General features: G+C 37.8%; 1 protein-coding gene across 1 annotated transcript in view; it reads left to right on the top strand.

Annotated features, from left to right (window-relative positions):
* Positions 1-20,713, top strand: part of grin2ab (glutamate receptor, ionotropic, N-methyl D-aspartate 2A, b) — an 85,848-nt gene extending 65,135 nt beyond the window's left edge. Inside the window, exons 5-14 of the mRNA XM_052544770.1 lie at positions 8,129-8,243; positions 10,203-10,405; positions 10,677-10,842; positions 12,649-12,802; positions 12,894-13,019; positions 13,209-13,438; positions 14,430-14,590; positions 14,710-14,897; positions 15,791-16,029; positions 16,458-20,713. Of these exons, the coding sequence (XP_052400730.1) occupies positions 8,129-8,243; positions 10,203-10,405; positions 10,677-10,842; positions 12,649-12,802; positions 12,894-13,019; positions 13,209-13,438; positions 14,430-14,590; positions 14,710-14,897; positions 15,791-16,029; positions 16,458-18,239 (3,364 nt within the window). The 3' untranslated portion in view covers positions 18,240-20,713. The remainder of the gene's footprint in view (positions 1-8,128; positions 8,244-10,202; positions 10,406-10,676; positions 10,843-12,648; positions 12,803-12,893; positions 13,020-13,208; positions 13,439-14,429; positions 14,591-14,709; positions 14,898-15,790; positions 16,030-16,457) is intronic.
* Positions 20,714-20,776: the final 63 nt, after the last annotated feature.

Raw genomic sequence — 20,776 nt, 5'->3', positions numbered from 1 at the left:
AAATAAGTGTCAGTACATCAGTATATACTGAATATGTTTTGAGTATTTTAAACTTGCAGTAACTTGCTAAATGTGTTTAAGTAAAAATTGAGTAAAAGAAAATGAAATTGATTAATTTATTTTGAAATTGTTTTGATTTGTTCTACTTGGACACACTATTGATTTTATTTGTGCAAATGTCTTGAATTTAATTAGAAAAACTCTGCAAATACCCTTTATTTATTGTTGCTTAAATAATTTTTCTTGGCCTTTAGGCATCTAAAAAAAAAAAAATTCTAGGTCTCAGCTTACTAAGCAGTGACAAACAAGGAGTGTTTTTCAGGCAAGACATTTTCTTGCTCCATTTGAGAGGTGCTGGATATTTAAAGAAGCACAAAGCTTGCTATTTTGGTTCCCATTTAATTCCTCCTGCCCAATTCCTTTTATATCTCAATGATTGGATTGGTTTTCATTTCCGTTCTGAGCTGTGAGGGCAACCTTGTGATGTCTTCATCGGGGAAGAGGACGTCCATATCACACACGGTAGTCGGAAACAAAATCTACTGTTAGTTTAGATTGCGAAGGCACTTGCTGTGGCTGTTTTCTTTTTTTTTCAGAATGCACAGTTATCAGGAGTTGCTATGGGTTACCATCAGTAGCTGTTTGCAGTGTTGGTATCCGTCTGCTCCGAGTAGGTGTTCCTTTTGATCTCTCCCTCGTTGCTAAGGCTGTCTGTATCTGGGACACTGCAGACTCTTCAATGTGGGAACGTTTTGTATGACGCCACCATCCACAGAGCTAGATTTAACCTTCGAAATGCCTCCAAGAAAGATGGATAGATGTGTTGTGATACTTGTAAAAGCAAAGTACACAAATATAGTATAGTGTGAGCAGCGGAGTTTATGTAACACAGAATGATCATCAAAGAGAATTATGGCGTTGTAATCAGAAATATTGGTGTGATGTTCTGTAAGATTTTAGTGAAAGTTGGAGAACATAAAACAGTTGACGCTATGTCTTAAGACCAAAAATACTGCATCTGAGTAGCAGGTGTAGATCTGGCTTTTGTCCTTCTGTCTGCCCAGAGGCTAAACCCAGTTTCTGACAAATGTACTGTACGTGTTGTCTTAATTAAGACTGTTATTCCTCTCCCGCACACACACATATGTATACATACAGCTGTCCTCGAACGATAACGCAGTATTTTCAGTACAGATTAATCAGATTTTACAGTATAATTAAGTAATATAACATAAGCAAGTAAGTGTTGTTGTTCTGAATATCTGATCATATATCATAAAAGTTTGTTTCAGTTTGATTGGTGAAGCAGCGTTTCAACTTTTCACTGTTTGTATTACTCACACGATTATCTGTCTTTGTGCTTTCCAGACAGACCGTCTATGCATTAGTACTAATAGTAAAAAAAAAAAATTCCCCCAAAAACATTGATTCGTTCTAGAATGAAGTGTGAATCATTGAATCATTCGTTCAAGCAATTTATTTCAAAACACTGATTCATCTAGCAATATGAATCAAGAATATGTGAATATATGTGAATTATTGAATCTTTGACTCCATCAAAAAAATGAATAACTCTCTCTAGTAGATAAAAAATAAAGCACCTCGATTGTGTTGCTTGGACTAGGGTTGTCATGATACCAACATTTCAACATTGGAATTAATGCATTTTACACAGCATGCACAAAATTATTAGTGAATGAGACCTAACGAGTTTGTATGACAGTAACTTGATCTATATATGAAAAACCTTAACATCATTATGATCTGGAAAATATCATGTGAAGACACACAAAAGATATACAGTGCGTTTAAAAAAAATTCTCACTTCTTGTACATTACATATTTCATGTGACAATGAAATAAAAAATGAAGTCATTGTCAGTACTAGTGACGAAGCTGTATTTTAATTTATTTAAAAGTTATTTTTATATATTTAGCTAATTTTCTAATAAACTTAAATGTAACATTTAGTGCATTTTGCAATTTTTTTTGTTCATATTAATATTTTTGTTGTTATTGTCCATATTTTCAGAATCTAATATCAATTGATCACTTCCCATTATTATTACATGATCTCAAGATCCCCATTTTTGTGAGGGTTATGAATTTTGGAATGTGATGAATTGGATTTAACTATAGTAATTTAGTTTTTTTGCAAGGTCCATGCAAGTATACAGACAGAAGTTGTTAAATCACAACTCTTTTTGTTTTTGCCATTTGTTCTTTTTTATGATCAGATATGGGCTCATATGCATATTTTTGTGTAGTTTTGCACATCATTAATCCAAACGGCAGTCCCTGTTATTTTCTGCATCCCTAGTTGTTAAGGTTAACTTTAGTTAGTTGGAGAACTCTGTAAGTTCTGCCTGTGTTTGTGTTTATCTGACTGTTGTTGTGAGCCCAACACAGACCTGCTGTATCTGCTCAAGCGTAAACACAACAGCTCCTTTCATAAGCACCTTCTGCAACATTATCACCTTTACACAGAAGACGCTGCCACGAGGCTGACATGTTTTAAGCGCTTGAGTGATTTCACAGCTTAAGGCAACGGTGTCTGCCTTTTTGTTTTGCCAAAGTTGTTGCAACTCCTTTACTCCAAATTATTCACAGTCTGACACATTAACTGTTAATGGCATCGATTATCATCTGCTCGTATAGAGGGCTGCTGTTTGGTTTCATTTATTCCCCCTCACTCAGTTTAATGCAGTCACATGTACTGTATTTCTCACTGTACAGATTTAAAGTCGACTTCATCTGGGGGTATTTCCAACGTTTGATATACTTTTTAAACATTAAACACCTTAGCGGTGGGAGCCCTGTATTATGGGAACATGAATCTGTTTTCCATCAGACATTTTCCTCTGCGCCTACTGTCCTTTGATTCTGGCCTTGTTTACTTCCCTCGCTTGTAGGCAAGGCAGGATCTCTGAAAATCGATTCTGAAGCATTATGTTGTAGCTTTCCCTCGTTGTTGACCTCCTATTTATTGTCTTTCAGCGCACAAAACAACATAATAACTGCTAGGCCAGTTCTTATTGGTTGCTTTGTATATGTCAGCCCGGGTATTATTACTGACAAACCTGTGTTTACTTACATAGTCTATCTTAGCCAAATGCCATTTAAAGGTCTCTGATATTCAGTTAATAATTCTGCATTTTTTGTGTTTATGATCTGAGAAATTCTTAGTTTTACTTTATACATTTAATAGAAATTTTTACTTTAAAATGCAATACATTTCATAAGTCTTATGTAAATGCTCTTCTGTCTCGTGTCTGTTGACGTTCAACTGTTCAACATTTTGGCATTTATTTATAGACTGGACATGCTGGGGTGTTCTGGAAGAGTTTTAACATGTGGCTGCTAGGGCATTCGTACTGACATATACTGTAGGTGTTCCTAGTATGTGATTGGCCTGACATGATTATTACATAAAAGTTTGTGATTGTCTAAATAATCATAATAATGTTTTTGTGTCCTTTAAATGTAAAAGGCCTAATATGCATTGTGAACTATTAATATAAGCAAACATATTTTTTATGTTGTCATGCAAAGTCACTGACACGGCATGAAACAGAAGAGATAAACCACTTATGGGGAGGAGAGAATGAATAATATGAAAAGACTATATGAAAAAATGATGAAAAGAAATATGAAAAGAAAATCACCATGAAAAGACTTATGAAATATATACAGAAATGTAAAGGACTTCTTTCATGTGAAATAAAGGCTCATGGGACGACATTTTATTTTACATATATATATATATATATATATATATATATATATATATATATATATATATATATATATATATATATATATATATATATATATAATATTTTATTGAATAATAAAAATAAATATTCAGGTTGGCTGGTTTAAAAAAAGTAAAGGAAAAACAGACTATAGAATATATTTGTTATTTGTGTTATATGTATATTGTGTTATGGATTTTATTTTATATTTTATTTCATTTTTTATGTTTCATTTTAGTCTTAGGTGCAATATTTGTATTACAAAGCCTGATTTATTATTCAAGGGTTCCAGTTTCTATGTAAATATGAAGTGACTTACATTTCATCTATACAAAGTGATCTATTGCAATAATTTGTCGTGACAGTGCTGTTAATGATCATACGCTTTAGCACAGCACTAACAAAGACCTGACCAGAGAAAGATTAATAGCATTCGCGGCGCCATGCGGAATAATCATTACCTAATATGCATTTAACTACATCTAATCTCCGACTAACATTTCACTGTTAATTGAGATCATGCATAAAGAGGCTCTGTGTACAGAAAGCCATTTGAAATGACATTTTATAAACCACAAACTCTCACTGACATAATTAGTTGTAAGCTTCCAATAATTTCCAGAAGACTATGCAAAATAAAGGTCACCCTGCACAATGTCTAGTATATAATATTCTCCCCCATCTCTCTGTTAGATGCACACAATGATGTGTTTGTTTAAGAGAAAACTCTGTGATGGCTGTGACAAAAATCAATGTTCATTTTTGCACTGTGGAAATCTCTAATATATGAATAAGACACACTTACAAACAAACACACGCAACAGAAGCTGTGTTTGAGTAGCAGGTGTAGCTCTGACCCTGTTCTTTTCATTTCTGCCTGAAGCTAAGCCCCATTTCCCAGTTATGTTCCTGTTTCTTAATTAAATTCCGAAGAGAATTTGTGTGTGTTTGTGCCATCTGAGTAGTGCCCAGCTGAGCTAATCTTCACTGTGCATTACACAGAGAAGGCAGAGATACAGTATTGAGATTCTGTTATTCAGAGGAGTCTGTGTGATTGTACGCGGACTGGCAAAAGTATTCAAGGATTAGTTCACCCAAAAATGTAAATTCTGGCTTCATTTACTTGCCCTCATGTTGAGCCAAACCCATGTGACCCATGTGACCAAACTTCTGTGTGATTCAGATGGAGACATTTTGTATTACGGGACTGGTCTCTCATTTCCATGCCATCACAGTGAATGGGGACTGAAGCTTTCAGGCTTCAAAGGACATGAGTAGCACTGTAGAAGTATGATAGTAGTAGTCAATACAACTTGTGTACTCTATTCCGAGTCTTCTGAAGCCATGTGATAGCATTGTGTATAATAGTAATCTTCCCCTCCTGTGAACTGTTGAGTCAGACAGTTTTTGTAAACTGGATCAACATTTAATTGAAAAGATGCTGATTGTTTTTCCAGGAGATTTAGGGCAGATGTCGAACTTTTAATTTTCTTTTGTTTTCCACGGAAGAAAGAACATTATATGGTTATGGAACAACATGAGGGTGAGTAAACAACAGATGTTTTCTTTTTGAGAGAATGAATTCTTTAACCAAACCGTCTTTTTACTTCATTACAAATCATTGTTCAGGTTCCTGTGGCACTTGTACTTTTAAGCACTAAAATAGTAAATTATTGAGTTCATGGTTACATTGTATCTAATACATAATACATACATACATAAATTGGAATATGATGTGTGTGTGTGTGTGTATTTAATGGCTATAGGTTACAGAAGTTCACAACTATGGGGCCGTTCACATATCGCGCCTAAAAACGCTTTTTCCTTCTTTCCAAAGCACTCGGGCAGAAGCGCTCCTGAGGCGTCTGCCTTTGCTTAGCAACCATGACGTGCTCTCTCCATGAAGACGCGGAAATTTCAGCAAAGGATAGTGGATTTGCAGCACTAAAAATCGCTCGCAGTAGCTCTGCTACTAAATTTATCTCAAAATGGCAATCCATATACAGCTATGAACAGCTGTTCCTTCATCTTGGCTGAGTTTTCAACGTTGTTACGGGAAAGGATGAAGCTGATTGGTTAGTTTCACCCGCGGTGAAACGTTGAGATGTTTTTAACTCTATGCGGTGTGGACGCGCCTGGAAAAAAACGGGCGCGTCGCACCGCATTGCTTCCATTATGAGCGCGCATGCCGCGCACCTACAATGGAAATAACGAACTTGCTCGCACAAAAGACGCGATATGTGAACGGCCCCTATGGCAAAAGTACAATGTTTGGAAGTTTAGAGTAAATGTATAATAAAATAGTGATTTAGTAATTAATTATACAAAAAAAGATGACTTAGAGTTATTGATATACTATTATAGTTATAGTATATATATAGTATTATTATCAATATTTCAATAGATTTTTTATTTGCTTTTATTTTCATTATTTTCAAAAAAATTCTAAATTTGTTTTAGTAATTTAGTTATGTGCTTTTGACATTTTAAGCATTTTCTAGTTAGCTTAAATTTATTTTTATTTCTCTTTTAGTCTTTAGTCATTTAGTACTTAAGCTTATTTCAGTTAGTTGCCAATACCATTTTATTTTATCTTGACTGAAAATGTATCTTCAGTAATTCACATGGTTTTAGTTTACAATAAAACCCTGAATTCATTTGGGGGCTTTTCTCAGCAAATATGCTATTAATTCAGTTCATTTGATTACTTAAACAGCACAACATTTATAAAAATTTTAATCAGTTGATAACTTTCAAAAAATAAAACAAAATATGCTGGTGGAGGATCTGAACAGGTTCAGCTGCATTATACCTGTGAGTCATTATAACCTTCCCTAAATAAACAAAAATGTCACAGTTACAGGATAATAATTCAGGTTGTTAATCTAAAGGACAGCTGTGAAAATAAAGACTAAAGAGCATTCTTAATATGTCCTCAATAATGTTAGACAAATTCTTTAGGGAAAGGTTACAAAACATTGTCCAAATCTTTGGATGTCCCAGCGGTGTTGGTTCAATTATGAGGAAGTGGAAACTACCACAAACCCCCAAGACGTGAATCGAAATCGAGAAAAGGTCATCCCTCAAAAGTCTCTGTACACACAATCAGATTTGTAAGAGAGGCCAGAGATCACTTTGAAAGAGTTACAGAGTTCAACAGTTGAGAAGAAAGTAAAAAATTGAATGAGCAGTCAGGCATTATCATGGTGCCATATAGGAGGCTGATGTAGCAAAAGAAACCACTTTCAGAAGTAACTAGAATAATGTGTTTTTAGATAATATTCCCCATTGGGAACATTTCAAGGAAAACAACCCAAACATTATTTACTCACCTTCATGTTGTGTGAAACCTGTGACCTTATTTTAAGCATCGAACAACAAAGATTAATTAAAAACAAAAATATTAAGGCTTTGAAACAGGATGGAGTCTGTTGTCAAGCTCCTAACAAAAAGCTCCATGAAAACTGTCCATGAGAAGGAGAATATTAATGAGTGAATAACAGTTTGGTGTAAACTGGTGTATGGCTACAGAAAAGATGAAGAACACGCTGAAAAAAAAAAACAAGAGAACCTGTTTCTCAAACAAACAAAGTCAGTCAGTCACTGATAACAAAATAACAACAGATTTAAGAACATAAAGGTGAATTTCCAACAGCATCAGTATGTGAAACTAAATTTGCAAACAACATGAGTATCATCTTCTTACCTTGAAAAACCTGGAGCTAATCCGCCAGAATTCAATTAAAGGGCAAATGAACACCTGTAGAGTGTGTGAAGCTCCTACTACACACCCTAAGAAGTGATTGTCTTTGCAGCAAAGGGTGGATCTACCAAATATTAAATAGTGAAGATATAGTTTTTTAAACTGTTGTTGCTGTTGTTCAGAATACTTTTAACATTCAACATCAAAATAATTTAAAGTTTTAACTTTTAATGCATTGAAAGATGAAAAAAAAACTATGCATAATTTGTCCATTTAAAATGTATTAGTTGAGTGTCTAAATGCATTTGCAAGACTGTGTGTTTGTGCTTGCTGGCTCAGTGAATTTGGGTTTTGGCAAAAAAAAAAAAATACAAAACTAGGATCCACTTATGTTTACCTCATTTAAGATTACAAAGGCATTTTAATGTATTGCGAAAATAGATAAGACAGCTAGTGGCATTCAATCAGACGTTATTTATATTGTTTACCTCAGAGATTTTCACTTACATTTGAATGATTATAGACAATGAAAACTTTTGTCCAAACACAATATGACAGATAGATAGATGGATGGATGGGTGGATGGCGGACAGACAGACAGACCAACAAGTTAACCTTAAATCATGTCGTAACTTTCCTGATATTGTGTGCGTCTGTGTGTTTGTTGCAGATATATGATGGGTGTCAGTCTAGGAGGTAGAGATCATTCATTCATGGACGATGGCTACCAAGTCAATCCCAAGCTGGTCGTCATTGTTCTGAACACACAGAGAGAATGGGAGAAGGTAAGAGCCTTTAATCTTTATATCCGGCCCGAATCTTCATTTTCTTCTATTAGCTCTGCCTGTAAGGGATTCTAGAACCATAAGCAATCAATATTCTGTTTACTAGCTCAGAGCCTTTTTGTGACTGTGACTGAAAATGCACTGGGCTTTGCTATTAGAGAAGAAGAACATTTCATTTGTACTTCCCTTTTCCCAGCCTGGGTTTTTTTTTTTCACATGACATATGACTTAAACTATTGTTTACTTCGTCATAAAGAGTCAAAATAGCCCTTATTAGGGCATTGGTTTCATAACGTATTTACTTCAAGCTTTAAATTGAAGAAGAGTGCACATGTGTCTCCATCCAGTTTGATTGTGCTGGTTAATGCCCTTTTTCATTTCGGTCTCTATTTTGGCTATTAGCAATGATAATTTGCTTGTTTTTTTGTACAGTAATCTATTCTCTGTCTTTGCTCCCTTTCTCTTATTAGCTTTACATGTTCTCCTATTCTATCTCGGTGCTTCACACACTCATTTTCGTAATCGTTTGCTCACTCATGCATTCTTTTAATGACTTGTTATTTCTCTGAGGTGTGTTGGATGCTGTGTGTTTTGACAGTGCCCCTGCAGTGTGTGTGAAGACACACACACTCACATTAAAACCCTGCAGTGATTGTGTGAAAAGTGTGACACTAATCATTTCTCACTGCAGCGGGGCTTGAACAGAGTGTGAGCCGATCGTGTTATCGGAGCTTATAGACGAGCACACACACTTGACGGGACACATAACTACTGCACGAAGAGTGCAGTGCACATACATGGGGTAAACCTGACACATTATGTTGTTACAGTGGTAGCTGACATGGCATTTCAAGCTGCAACAGAAAAGCACACACACCTGATGGAATGCATAACTATTGCATAGAGTGCTGTGCATATACCTGGTGTAAATTTGACATGGCAGTAGTCGACATGGCATTTCAAGCAGCAACAGCAATATCTTGCCGTACTATCTGAAATTACTTTAAACCGCTTTTTTCTTTTGTAATTAGTGCACATGCAGTTTTAAGGCACTTCTTAAAATTAGTTTGTACCCCAGAGGACTATTTAAATCTGTGATTCCTAAATGGTTTTGTTTCAGGACCTTATTGTACAAAAGTAACATTAACATTAATATTAGCATGAACTCCACAGGCCAAACAATGTGTGAAATGATTAACATGACATAGGATGAATGGGAAAACTGAGAATTTTGCTAATGCATAAACAGCAGCACAAGTGTGATTTATCAGCCAAACACATGGAACAAATACCAGGCCAAATATAATATTTGTATTAGTCATATTATTATAAGAAACAGATGAATTTGCATCAAAACACGATAAAGTTTGATTGGACAGCCTTTAACGTAAACAAAAGATATAGGAAGCATTTTCTCCTCCATTTTAAAACTTGATAAGCACATTTATTTTTCTGTCCTGACTGTGCACATTTGCAGGCTAGGTTTGTGCTTTATTTATTAGCATTTTTCTTTTTTTCCCACTTGTTGTCAGTTAAACCCCATCAAAACAGGCCTGCATACAATTTCTAGATTACAATCCACCAGCTGAGAATTGCCTGCAAAAATTTCAAAAGATTTAAACTCTTTATAATAAACAATTATATAATATATAAATATATTTAATGTATAATATGTATATACCCCTAAAATCTGGAAATTAAAACATTCTAAAAGAGGGCGAATGAGAATAAGGAAGACTGAAGGAAAAACAGCTATGGGTCCCAGTCTTTTAATGTGACTTATTTACTTGCTGGATAAAATATACAACACCTCTCCAATCACATTTCTTCGCTTTGTTTTGAAGAGCGGAAAATCACATTATTGTCCCCAAACTCATAATAATAATGGACGCCACTTCAGAAGAACCGTCAAACCTTGTTTATTTGTGAGCCAATATTTGTTTGTGTGTGTGTCTACAGATGGGACGATGGGAAAACCACACATTGAAGTTGAAGTTTCCAGTTTGGCCACGTTATAACTCATTTGGGGACATGGACGCTGATGAGAACCACTTGAGCATTGTGACTCTAGAGGAAAGACCCTTTGTTATAGTGGATGATGTGGACATTCTTACTGGAACATGTATGCGCAACTCTGTACCTTGCAGGAAACACATTAAAGAGTGAGTTTTGTTTCGTTTATTTAACTTTAAAGAAAAAACTATCGCAATTAATACCAGTTTTGAATAAACTTGCAGGTTGTGCAGGTATTATACATCCTATCTTAAGCTTTAGCATGAGAGCTTTATTTCCCTGGGGAATGCAAAAATAATTGTGCAGTCTCTAATGTGGTTATGAACTTTTGTTTGTGTTAAATTTAGAACATATTAGATTGAGTTCAGTCTTTCTCGGTATCAGCTGTTTTCTATATTGCTGTGCCTGTATATGCTGCAGTAATACCACGGAGGGCTCCTATATCAAGCAGTGCTGCAAGGGCTTTTGTATAGACATCTTGAAGAAGATTGCCAGAAATGTAAAGTTCACCTATGATCTTTACCTGGTCACAAATGGCAAACATGGCAAGAAGATCAATAATGTGTGGAACGGCATGGTGGGGGAGGTAAGTCACTTTCAATAACCTAATGAATGAATCATCAGTTTAAATTGCAGTCACACAGATGTCTGTTCTTCCGGGCTGTATGGCTGTCAATTTATTGTTCTGTCTGTGTGTCTATATTAATCTATCAGGCTTTCGTCCCCAGAACTTTTTTGGGAAAATATGTTCACATGGCAGATTTAATAAATCTAGATTAAATTCGAAGAGACAAGATAGTCTATGCATGAAGACATTTTATTGGATCCAAAACAAGGTGATGTTTCTAAGCTTAAAGGGGACATAACACACACAGTTTTGCCCAATCTCATGTTAATCTTGAGTACCTATAGAGTAGTATTGCATCCGTCATATCTACAGAGTTTTATCATATTTATAAAAGAAAGATACAGCTTTACGATTCTCTTCAAAAACAGCCAAGCTCCTGGAGGCATGCTGTGAGTGGAGCTATATAGTGACGAGAAGTTGTGCACCGACTGCCAAGAAAACACAGAAATTTGATGCAGTTTCACAAATTTTGGTTCGGAATAATGAGCAGGAGCTTTTATCGCTAGGTCTGCTCTGTCTTTCAGTATCAAACCATTCGCAAATCCAGCACCAAACTGGGCCTCGTTTATTAAAAAATTGTCATCAAAATGACAGGAACAAATAAATGATGTTTTATTAACAAGATTCGGGAGGAGCGCGTCAGATACTTAGCCTTATCAACACAGGTGGACCATGATCAAGTAATCAATCCCATAGTATAAATATCGCTGACTTACCTCTATCCATTGACGGTTTATCAGCATCCCTCCTCCACCCCATCGCCTCACTTTGAGTTCACTTTATAAATAGACGGGGAAGGGGGGGGTACTCTAGGTTCGGGCCATTCCCAAGCTCGGAGCCCTTCCCTGGACAGCACGCCAAATATGCATACCATACCTCAGCTAATTATATGTAAGCGTGAACTTGTGAAACACTTGAGAAACTCCTTTGCTGCCCCAGAAAAAATAAACTGCATTCACTGTTCACGTAACATTGGGTTTTGGGGAAGTTGAACAAGGTTATCTTTCCCTCACATCTAAAAACACACTCCTTTAGAGACATGTTTCTTGAGCAAGTCCTATGCAGCGCTGCCGATGAAGTTGAAGGGCGCACATGCTTTTCCAGGAGAAGGGCCCATACAAGAAATTACTCCCTTCATGAAGACATGAAGAGCCATGCTCGAAAAAAACTTTCCCAAACTTGTACAAACCCAGAAGGAGTGTATTTGACACCGAATTATATAGTTCATACATTCAAATAGCTTTTTAAACTTTGGCCATGTTTCGCATGAGAATCCAACTCTTTACCAGTGTAGATAATTCATAATGCATGAGATGGAATTAGAATTAGACGGAAATATTTTGACTAAAATCTAATACTTATAAAATATCTAATCGCTTTGTCTATCTACCTATCTGTCATTCATCTGTCTTTTCTGTATATCTTTTGTTCTGTTTGTCTATCAGTCATTCTCTTGTCTTTCTATTGTTCCGTCATTCTATTATCTATCTGCCTTTCTGTCATTCTGTTTATCATTCTATCAATCGTTCGGTTTGTCTGTATGGCTGTTCTTTCTATATAGCTGTCTATCATTTAACCTCTGTCTGTCAGTCTGTCTATCTATCTTTCTATCTCTGTCTCTCTCTCTGTCTGCCTGTCTGTCTATCAATCTATCCATACTTGTCTTTCATTATATATTCTATCTATATTCTTCTGTCTATTTCTGTTTGTATGAGTGTGTTTTCTGTTTCTTGAGGTGTTTTTCTTTTCTTCCCTGCTGTATAGGTAGTCTATAAAAAGGCTATAATGGCTGTGGGTTCATTGACCATAAATGAAGAGCGGTCAGAGGCCATAGACTTCTCTGTCCCATTTGTTGAGACAGGCATCAGTGTGATGGTGTCACGTAGCAATGGAACGGTGTCGCCCTCTGCGTTTCTAGGTAATAGATGAAATAATATCCCTCTGGAACCAGTATTTTTTTTCTCTCTGCCTTCCCTCATGCATTTTCTCTGTTCTCTCTCCTCCCTCAGAACCCTTCAGTGCTTCAGTGTGGGTTATGATGTTCGTCATGTTACTCATCGTCACAGCAATCGCTGTTTTCCTCTTTGAATTCATCAGTCCGCTCGGTTTTAATAGAAACCTGGCACAGGGCAAAGGTATGATACGCAACCTCAACCACAGTAAATCTGCTTTGAAAAAATGTTTAAAAATTAAATTCCAGCATTAAAAATGGAAACAATAAGCACCTTAAAAAACCTGTAGATCCACAAAGCTCTGATGATTTCCCATTTACTCCTAACTCCTACTCATTAACTTTCCCTCTTTCTTGTCTTGCATTTCTATAGACCCTCATGGGCCCTCCTTCACTATTGGTAAGGCTGTCTGGCTGCTGTGGGGTCTGGTTTTCAACAACTCTGTCCCAGTACAGAACCCCAGGGGCACTACCAGTAAATTTATTGTGTCTGTTTGGGCCTTTTTCGCTGTGATCTTCCTGGCCAGCTACACTGCCAACTTGGCTGCCTTTATGATCCAAGAGGAGTTTGTGGACCAAGTAACAGGTCTTAGTGACAGAAAGGTAATTTTTTTGTGTGTGTCTGCCACATGAACCTGCATTTATATCTGTACCTGTAACTGTATGTTAGAATGGAACTATAATATTTGACTAGATAATACTGTCTGATAATTATTCTTCCATTTAAATGTTTTTGATAAGCATAAGTCTCTTAATTACCAAGGCTGCATTTATTTGATCAAAAACAGTAAAAAATTGAAATATTGTTATTGTTTTCTATTATATTTAAAAATTAGATTAATTTCTGTGATGGCAAATCAGAATTTTTTGCAGTGTTACACCAGTCTTCAATGTTTCAAAGTTTTTGCTGATTATAAGTATTCATGTCTTAAACTGTGTATATATACTGTATATATATTACTGACCTCTCAAACTTTTGAATGGTAGTGTATGTAGAGAACCTACATACACTAGTAGTTGATGTGTTTTTTTACTTTAATCATGTCTTATCTTGTGTAGGGCACTGGTGCCCCCTGAGAAAATATATGCATACAACATTTGAGATTGAAGTTCCGACTTAATATAAATATATACCTACATTTATAAACATCATCTTACTCTGGCTCTGTCAGCCATTTAAGCAATTATTTGTTGCTGAGCTCAGCACAAATCCATTGTGAGATTACCTTATCTATGGATGACACACATTTTTTTGGTAGTGTAAACTAATGTATTCTGATTCATTCAAGTCGTAATAAATAATTTCTCTGACTTGGATAAAACCAGTTAATTTAGATGTAACCACATGAAGCAAAACCTGACAAAACATATTTTACAGTGTGCTGTCTAGTTGGCAGCTCACTAGGTTTTGAGAAAGCATCCGTATGTCATTATAAATGAACTAGATGGAGCATCTGAACTACACCAGTCACTAGGTTTTTCTCCCTGGATGTGTTTCTGTATTTGAGCTTGTATTGATTCTCTCCATGTATCTCTTAAAGGTGCCCTCACTGTTCTTCATGTAATTGGTGTGTTTTTTTTCTATCCTTTCTAGTTTCAGAGTCCCTATTCCTATTCACCACCTTTTCGCTTCGGGACCGTGCCAAATGGGAGCACAGAGCGAAACATCAGGAAAAACTATCCAGACATGCACCAGTACATGGTGAAATACCATCAGACTGGAGTTCAGGATGCACTGGTCAGCCTCAAGACAGGGTATGGCTGGGATACACACATTATTCACTGTGCTTGGTCAACGAGAATACTTCTGGTATACATAATGTTGATATTTCTGTATACACAAGCCACTAATGGTGCTTTGTTGGTTTGTATAGTAAACTGGATGCTTTCATATATGACGCGGCTGTGCTCAACTATATGGCGGGGCGTGATGATGGCTGTAAGCTAGTAACTATTGGCAGTGGCTACATCTTTGCCACAACAGGATATGGCATTGCCCTGCAGAAAGGATCCTACTGGAAACGGCTGGTTGACCTTGCTATCCTCGGGATCATTGGAGATGGTATAAGTGTTTTCCTGCATCTCTTTCCTGTTTTTTTTTTTCACTTATTTCATGACCTCTGTATTAAACACTACCTCTGTTCCCAACCATAGTGAATTCTTGCTCTCTATATATAGTATGCAGCTTCATAAATTATTCATTTGAAACACACTACATAGAGATAAAAGGCACACCCTGATGTGCAGGATAAATATCATGAAGTACATTCAGTTGATTAGAACAGATTTGACCTTGAACATGAAATACTGATTAAAATATATTAAAATAGCAAACAGTTATTTTAAATTGTAATTATATTTTACAATACTACATTTTTTCCATGTATTTCTGATAAAGTATATGCGACCTTGGCAAACATAAGAGACTAAATGTTTGAATAGCAGAAGAAAGTTTAGGAGACTGAAAGGCAGGGACAGAGGTCAAATATGCAATTTGTTGTCATCGCTATTAAAAAAATATATAATAATGAAGATGATGGGTAAATGCAAATAAATAAAATAAAATTCCAAATAAAGATTATTTTGTGCTTTTACAAGAAAATACAATCTCAGTGTTTCTACTTAACCATTTCACATTTAAATAATCAAAACATATTCTGAGTATAATTTTTTTTTTTTTAATTTTTTTTCCTCAGTGTAGTTCTCTTAGATTAGACTGTTCTGCTATTTTAGATGAATTAAAAAAAAACTAGCTAAAAATATATTTATTTTTGTCACAAGGCAACATTATTTTGCCGCCTATTTAACAGCCTTTGCATCAGGAGCTTGCCTGAAATGCTTAAAAATGCAGCCCAGGTAAACTGCTCGCTAGCGTTTGGAACAGAGCCAGGATGTGAGCCTGTTTTTTTCTGTGAGTCTGTGCATAAGTATTAACTGTGTGATGTTGTGTATTAGGTGAGATGGAGGAGCTGGAGGCCCAGTGGCTGACTGGTATCTGTCATAATGAGAAGAATGAAGTGATGAGCAGTCAGCTGGATGTGGATAACATGGCTGGTGTGTTCTATATGCTCGCGGCTGCCATGGCTCTGTCGCTAATTACTTTTGTCTGGGAGCACCTCTTCTACTGGAGGCTACGTTACTGTTTCACTGGTCTCTGTTCTGGGCAGCCAGGAATTCTCTTCACTATCAGCAGGGTATGTCGCAGAAAGACTGTGGTAAATTAACTAGAGAGGTTCCGTTTCTGAAGGCAACCATTATCTGCTCAATCTTGACATATTAACTTGTCATGGTGGCTGTTTACCACAGTCGTCTTAAAGCTTCATCAGTGTAGGGATTGCTGCTTATGTGCTGACAAACACATTTTTTTGCTGCGAAATAAGAAAGAGCTTATATAACAGAATATAATCGCACAAGCAACCATTTCTAGAAATGAGTTACAGGGTGCGGTTGTTTGTCACAGCGGGATATATTACTTTATTTCATCGGTTTTATAGAGTTTCAGACCCCAGAAAAAATACAGCGGGACTAAATTGAGAAATATTGTGCTAATATATTCTTTTTGGTGTGAGCCTGCACTTATGAACTTCTTTTGTTAACCTTTCCGTCTCCGTTTCATCTATAGGGGATTTGGAGTTGTATTCACGGTGTCCACATTGAGATGAAGAAATCCCCAGAGTTGGGCTTCAGCCCTCAGGCCAACATGTTACACCTTCTGAAATCGGCTAAAGAGATCACGACCCTTGGAGTTACCTCGCCCAAACAGCCCATGGGTAGCACTCTCCGTCCTACTACGGGCTTGCTGGAGATTTTGGATGGAGCAAAAGGCAACAACCTCGCCCAGAAAAATGCTCCCTATAGCAATACCAGCACCATGCTCAGCAACCGTCACAAAGAGCCACTTAACAATACTCTGTTGCTAGGGCAACGTGCCCTGAGCTTGACGGATGCTCAGTCAGGTGTTGCTGGAAACGGTGGCTCAGGAGGCGGAGGTGAGACCGCTCGACCTCCAGCCTCCAAGCCACGTGCTCTGTGGAAGAAGTCTGTGGATACTCTGCGGCAGAACCCAGGTCCTGGGGGTGATTCCCCTCCTTCTACCCCACAGCCCACCGAGACCCTACCTATGAAGAGCCAGCGCTACCTGCCTGAAGATGCACCCGCCCGCTCAGATATGTCAGATTGCTCGGGTCGGGTGGACTTGCAAAAGCAGCACAAGTTAAAAGAAACGCTTCGGAAACGGAACCGCCTACCGCGGGATCTGAGCGATGTGGAGCTTTCAACTCTGCGAAGCCAGCCCAGCCAGCAGAGTAACCACAGCGCTCAGATCTACTCTCAGAGCAGCCAGGGGAGTCAGATTTACACCATTGACTCCATTGATCAGGAGCATAGCCTGCACTACCCAGATATCTTCAGCGATCACCGCGATAACAAGCACCGGCCATCCTCTTCCTGTGAACAGCAGCCAATCCTGCAGCTCAACAGCAGTCTGCTCTCACAGGCTCACGAACCAGATGTGATGCAAACTGCCATCATGAAGGATAAAAAATACAACACATATGGAAAGCCTGGTGGTGCGGGGACCATCGCCGGCGGGCCTGGTTGTATTCAGGATCCACGACAGACACACTGTCGTAGCTGCCTGTCGAAAGTGTCCAGTTACTCTGGGCTTTACACTGTACGGTCCCCTCAGTATCGCTGCGATGCCTGTCTGCACTCTGCAAACCTGTACGACATCAGCGAGGATCAGTTCCTCCATCCAGATGGACGGGGCACTGGCGGCGGAAGTGTTGACAGGGCCTTCTCTCCTTTTCTCTCTCAGCCTGATGCTTCCTTTACAGCATATCTTCCCCAGAGTGACCAAGAGGGTGACGGTCTTATTAGTCACTACCAGAATGAGGGCGTAATCATCCGCCAGCACTCGTATGAGAACCTGCCCCAAAAGAGTTCCTCACGGCGGGTCAGTCTGCAGGACAACATGCCATATGCCAACGTTCCCTCAGCGACATTAATCCTAGACAAACCCCCCAAAAATCAGTCGGTCCACCTAAACCACACGCTCGGGGGGGTTGGCATCAGCGGACTCGGGATCGGTCGACGCAGCAAGTCAATGTATCCGACACGCCCAACGGAAAACCCTTTCCTCCAGACGCTCCGTGACGACCAGCGTCTAGCTCACGGCCGCAGCTCCACAGACATTTACAAGCAGCTCGTGCCACTCACATTAAGCCAGACTGATGGCAATATGCTCAGCGTGGGGATGCCGACCCCTGACCTCTATTACTCCGAGCATGTCATGCCTTATGTAGCCCCTCCCCCTCTCGGCACATACACCGCTCCCAGGGCAATGAGCGCTGGGGGAGCTCGGCGCGTCTACAAGAAGATGCCGAGCATCGAGTCTGATGTCTGATGGATAGAGTGTATAGTGGTCTGAAAGACTATGAAAAGACATGCATGGATATTTCCACCAGGATATGGCTTAACCGTGGAACACTTGGCGGGATTGTAAAGCTATTTGACTATAAGGCAAGCAAGTCTGGAATATATTTTGTTTCCCTTCTTGGACTTATCTGTCAGAACAGAAGTCAGAGTTCAACTTTACATCAGGTCCTCCCCTCTAGTCGAGCGGCAGCTCTGTGTCTTCCAGAAAACATCAAAAATGGTGGGCAGGACGCTCTCGCGCCTTCGAGCGAAGGGAGAGCAGCAAAAGCTGCTTGGAAGTACAGGGGCAGCTCCAAAGAGTTTCCTTTTTCACGCAACACAAGCAACCAAAAAATGGAGTAAATAAAAACATGAGTGAATATACCCACATACTGCACTTTTACACACACAAAAATACACATGCACATTCAAGAGGCACAAACGATCTCAAACTACTAAAGGAAACATTAGGTATAAACTAGAATCTCTCGACCAAAAAAACTGAGTACCACATACAATGTAATAGCAGAATTGACAGGTGTGCACTTGCACGCAAGCACATGCTGTGAAATAAATAAATCACTTAGCAGATCCAAACCTGAATGAGTTTTTGGAAAGGTAGCAGAACATCTGTTACACTGTTTGAAAGGCTTATAAATGTATGTATAAGTGCATTTCGATGTAAAAGCTGCGGTGAAGCACGGTCCACAAAGTCTGCTCAGAGTTCAGAGATTAGCTATTTCAGCCTGAACTGTGACAAAATGCACTACCTGTATGGTTAGTCTCGGGTGTATTCTATGAAATCAAATACGTTAGAGAATTTCAGACAAGGAAAACTCGATGCACACAAGGCCTACGTCTCGTTCGTGTCTCTGAGGACACCAAATGGAAAAAGTCTTTGACCCTCCCCACCCTTGAATCTGTCTGTACCTTGCCTGCATGCAGAGCGCAGATGCAGGAAGACACTCGTCTGCTCACAGCACAACAGTGTAGTAAGTGTCAGTGTTAATTCATCTAAATTTTATCATCTTGAGCATATTTCTATAGTTGTCTAGAATATCGAAAAAAAGTGATAGTCAATTTTTACAGTTTTCTACACTGCCAAATATTTGAAAAAGGTGTGCCAAGTGTATTTGTTGTGTTATAGAGAGGAAGACTGCAGGAAAAGAAATGCAGGGAAGTGACAGAAAAAAAAGGTATACAGTCTTTTTTGTGGTCGTAAGGGACTCGGAGAAGGTGTAGAAAATGTAAAAGCCCACACCAACTAATGATGTCATTACAGACCCACAGAGATATAAAAAGTTCCTGTTTGCCTCGAACACACAAACACACCACTTCCTGTAGAATCCAACCACACACTCATACTTCACAAATATTTTTGGTTGTTTTAAATTATATGATCGTTCCAGCGATATGCACAATATCAGGTTGCAATATTATATTTATGTATGAAATTTCCTAGTTTTAATATGTTTTATTATTAGTCCCTTTTCATTTTATGAATTGTTATACATGTGGAATTTATTTATCAATGTGATTTAATTGCGTATATATATTTAAAAGAAAAAAGATAACAGCATGTTAATCTTCTCTATGGTCTCAAACTTTTAGAATTGTTCTTTTTGATTTTGATGTGAATGGGAGTATATGTTTACAGTGAATGTGAAAATATGGATTCATCTCAGATGTGATTTTGATTCTCATTTGAATACAAACATAAAACTGTTGTATGACCAAATGCTAACTGGATCACCTTTCTTTGCTGTGTTTTCAGTAAATGCTAAGTGAGGTTAACCTTTCAGGGTACATTCTGGGTTTCAGACTCACCACACGAACATGGTTTGAAAATCATAAAGAACCTATGGCTTTAGAAAAGAGAAGGATTTTTCTTAAGGTCAGTCTGTCAGATGCTACACGTCTGCCTCTAAACATTTCCATTCTGTGTCCGAACAGGCGTTCTTGTGTTAACACACTCAAGAAATATTCAAATTAGCTGGTTGTTTTTAACCTCATTAATGTCTACGCAATACTTGCATATTCATATTTCATATCAGCCTCCATGGAAAAGGCCATGTCTGTGTGCATCAACATCTCACTTGAATGTAGACAACAGCAACCAGACCCAAGACACGGTAGGATATTTTAATGTGCAGAGTAGATGGGTTGTGATTTAGATTGTAGTGGTTCAAACCACTGGTATGCATTTGTAATTACAGGTAGATTTCGAATAAATCTATTTGCACATTGATCTGTTTTACATCATTTACATCCCTTCCATTATGCAAATTTAAACCAATTTACACTTGCTTGATCCACGCTAGAATTCAAAATAGTGTAATAATGTCAAATTATGCTAATGCTGAGTCCCATTCCTCACAAACAATTGGTAGGATCTGAATTTGTCATAAAATGGAAGAGCTCACATTATAAAAATGTGAAATTAGTGTCCACTAAAACCATAGATGCAAGTATAGTCACTTGTAGGCTAAAAACAGACACAATAGTCAAATTTAATTTGTCTTGCTA

Source organism: Carassius gibelio, chromosome B1, assembly GCF_023724105.1.
Source record: "Carassius gibelio isolate Cgi1373 ecotype wild population from Czech Republic chromosome B1, carGib1.2-hapl.c, whole genome shotgun sequence".
In the NCBI taxonomy this organism is placed as follows: Eukaryota; Metazoa; Chordata; class Actinopteri; order Cypriniformes; family Cyprinidae; genus Carassius; species Carassius gibelio.
The sequence above is the reverse complement of the archived record's forward strand: the minus strand, read 5'-3'. Positions and strand labels throughout refer to the sequence as shown.